General features: G+C 47.8%; 1 protein-coding gene across 1 annotated transcript in view; it reads right to left on the bottom strand.

The window, feature by feature from the left end:
• Positions 1-188: 188 nt before the first annotated feature.
• Positions 189-2,222, bottom strand: part of fars2 (phenylalanyl-tRNA synthetase 2, mitochondrial) — an 82,687-nt gene continuing 80,653 nt past the window's right edge. Inside the window, exon 10 of the mRNA XM_073487861.1 lies at positions 189-350. Coding sequence (XP_073343962.1) covers positions 189-350 — 162 coding nt within the window. The remainder of the gene's footprint in view (positions 351-2,222) is intronic.

Here is a 2,222-nt window from a genome sequence, read left to right as displayed (position 1 = left end):
CTCTTTTCCTTGAACGCTTTGGCCTGTCCTTATATCTGTAATAATGTGTACACCAGTGAGCAGTTTCTCTCATTGTGGGGACATGAAGATAATCCACTAACTCATGAAGACGTTTCATTTCCAGGGAATGAATGTGAGTCAGTTTAATGTACAACCACACGTGTATCTGTGTATTTGTGTGTTTTTTCCTACTTTGGGTGTTTGAACTCGTCCACCAGCGACACCTTCTCCACCAGGTCTCCTCCGATGGAGCGCACCAGGTCGTAGAAGTCGTTCTCTGCGAAGCTCTCTTTGCTCTCCGGCAGCCAGAAGGAGATGTCGTTGTGGAGCGGAGGGTATTTACTGAGCAGCTGAGAAGACACAGAGAGTAACTGATGAATTTTAGACCACAAGAAACAGACACTTCCCTGAATTAAACACGCTTCAGACTAATGTGGTGTCTGGTCTGGGACAGGCTTTTAACATTTGCGGGTCACTTGGACTCATTAGTGTTTCTAAGATCCAGGCTATGACCGTGTTAATGTGCAAACTGTCTCACTGTAGAAAAGAACAAGATCACTGAACGACCAGCGAACACATCGGCTGCAGAGACGGACCGACCGGGCGGTTAATGAATAAGCTGCAGTTTGAGTTAATCCAAAGATAAAGAGAGGAAATATGAACGAAAGTGTGGAGGAAGAGCAGAGACAGGAGAGAAGACGATGAAGAGCAGAGAGAGCAGCAGATCGAAAGATGAAGACATAACACATTAAAAGTTAATCAGGACGTCAGAATAAACCTGATGTTTTATGCAGCGACAGACGGAGAGAAAAAGATTCCCATCGTCTTTGACTTGTTTATTATCCTGGAAATAACTTTTAATAAACACACAGAGAGACAGAGAGGAGGAGATGGTCTCCACACGAGGTCTGAGTGCTTTCAGTTATTCACCCAGTAAACAACAGATATACACTGAATGTTTCAGACGAAGACAAGAAGGTTTCTGTTACTGTGTGTTGTGAAATATAACGAGGTGGTCAGTGAGGAAAAAGCACGTTAATGTGTGTAAAAGGACATCTTATCAATCATATATTAACAATCATACGTCTGTGAGTTTGAGTGATCATCTCAAACACTGTTAAAACACATCCTGTGGAAAGGACCGGAAACAAAAGTGTCAGACATGGAAAGTTCCTGCAGGTCCAGATGTGAGCCGACACCATTAGAAACGGGCCTCAGAGTTTGTTGGCGTCTACAATTTTCCAACTTCCTACGCAAAGTGTCACTCTGTTCACATTATGAAAAAATCAATGCGCTCTTGAGATGAATGTGTCCGACGGACGGACGGACAACCTGAACACACAACACCTCCGGCCACAGCTGCTGCCGTGCAGAGGAGGAATAAAACAGCATGAACACGATTTATATTATAATGTCTTTTACATTTTTCTCCAGAAACATATGGCGGGCCCAAACTGGGCCGGCGGTCCGCACTCGGGGAAGCCCTGCTCTTAGATTTCCAACCGAAGAAAAAGGATCCCTCACATCATTAAACATCTGCTGTTAATTAAACTCATTTGATGCTGTTTTTAAGGAAGGAAGGAAGGAAGACAGCCGCGTCCACATACTTTTGTCCGTGCAGTGTAGATAGATGGATGTTTCTGAGGGAGTTCATTCAGCTGCTCAGCTATCACAGTGTAGTGGCACCGGGCAGCTCCCTGGTGTGTGTGTGTGTGTGTGTGTGTGTGTGTGTGTGTGTGTGTGTGTGTGTGTGTGTGTGTTTGTTTGTGTGTGTATCCATGTTTACACACACACACACACACACACACTCAGCCTGTTTCCTGTTCGGACCCGACAGTCACACTTCATTACCTGTGGTTTCGGGGTCGGGGAGGATTCAGGGGGAGGTGTAGAGTCCCGACCCAGGAGAGGTGCACTGACCCTGGGCAGGAGATGAGCCGTGCTCCCCCGGCCCCTCTGGAGGAGCCGAGTTCATCAATAAAACTAACAGGAGTGAGCGGAGGAGGAGGACAGGAGGACAGGAGGAGAGGAGGAGGACAGGAGGAGAGGAGGACAGGAGGACAGGAGGAGGACAGGAGGGGAGGAGGACAGGAGGAGGACAGGAGGACAGGAGGAGAGTAGGAGGACAGGAGGAGAGGAGGACAGGAGGACAGGAGGAGAGGAGGACAGGAGGAGAGGAGGAGGACAGGAGGGGAGGAGGACAGGAGGAGGACAGGAGGAGA

Source organism: Pagrus major, chromosome 19, assembly GCF_040436345.1.
Source record: "Pagrus major chromosome 19, Pma_NU_1.0".
NCBI lineage: Eukaryota > Metazoa > Chordata > Actinopteri > Spariformes > Sparidae > Pagrus > Pagrus major.
This window is presented reverse-complemented; position numbering and strand designations above follow the sequence as displayed.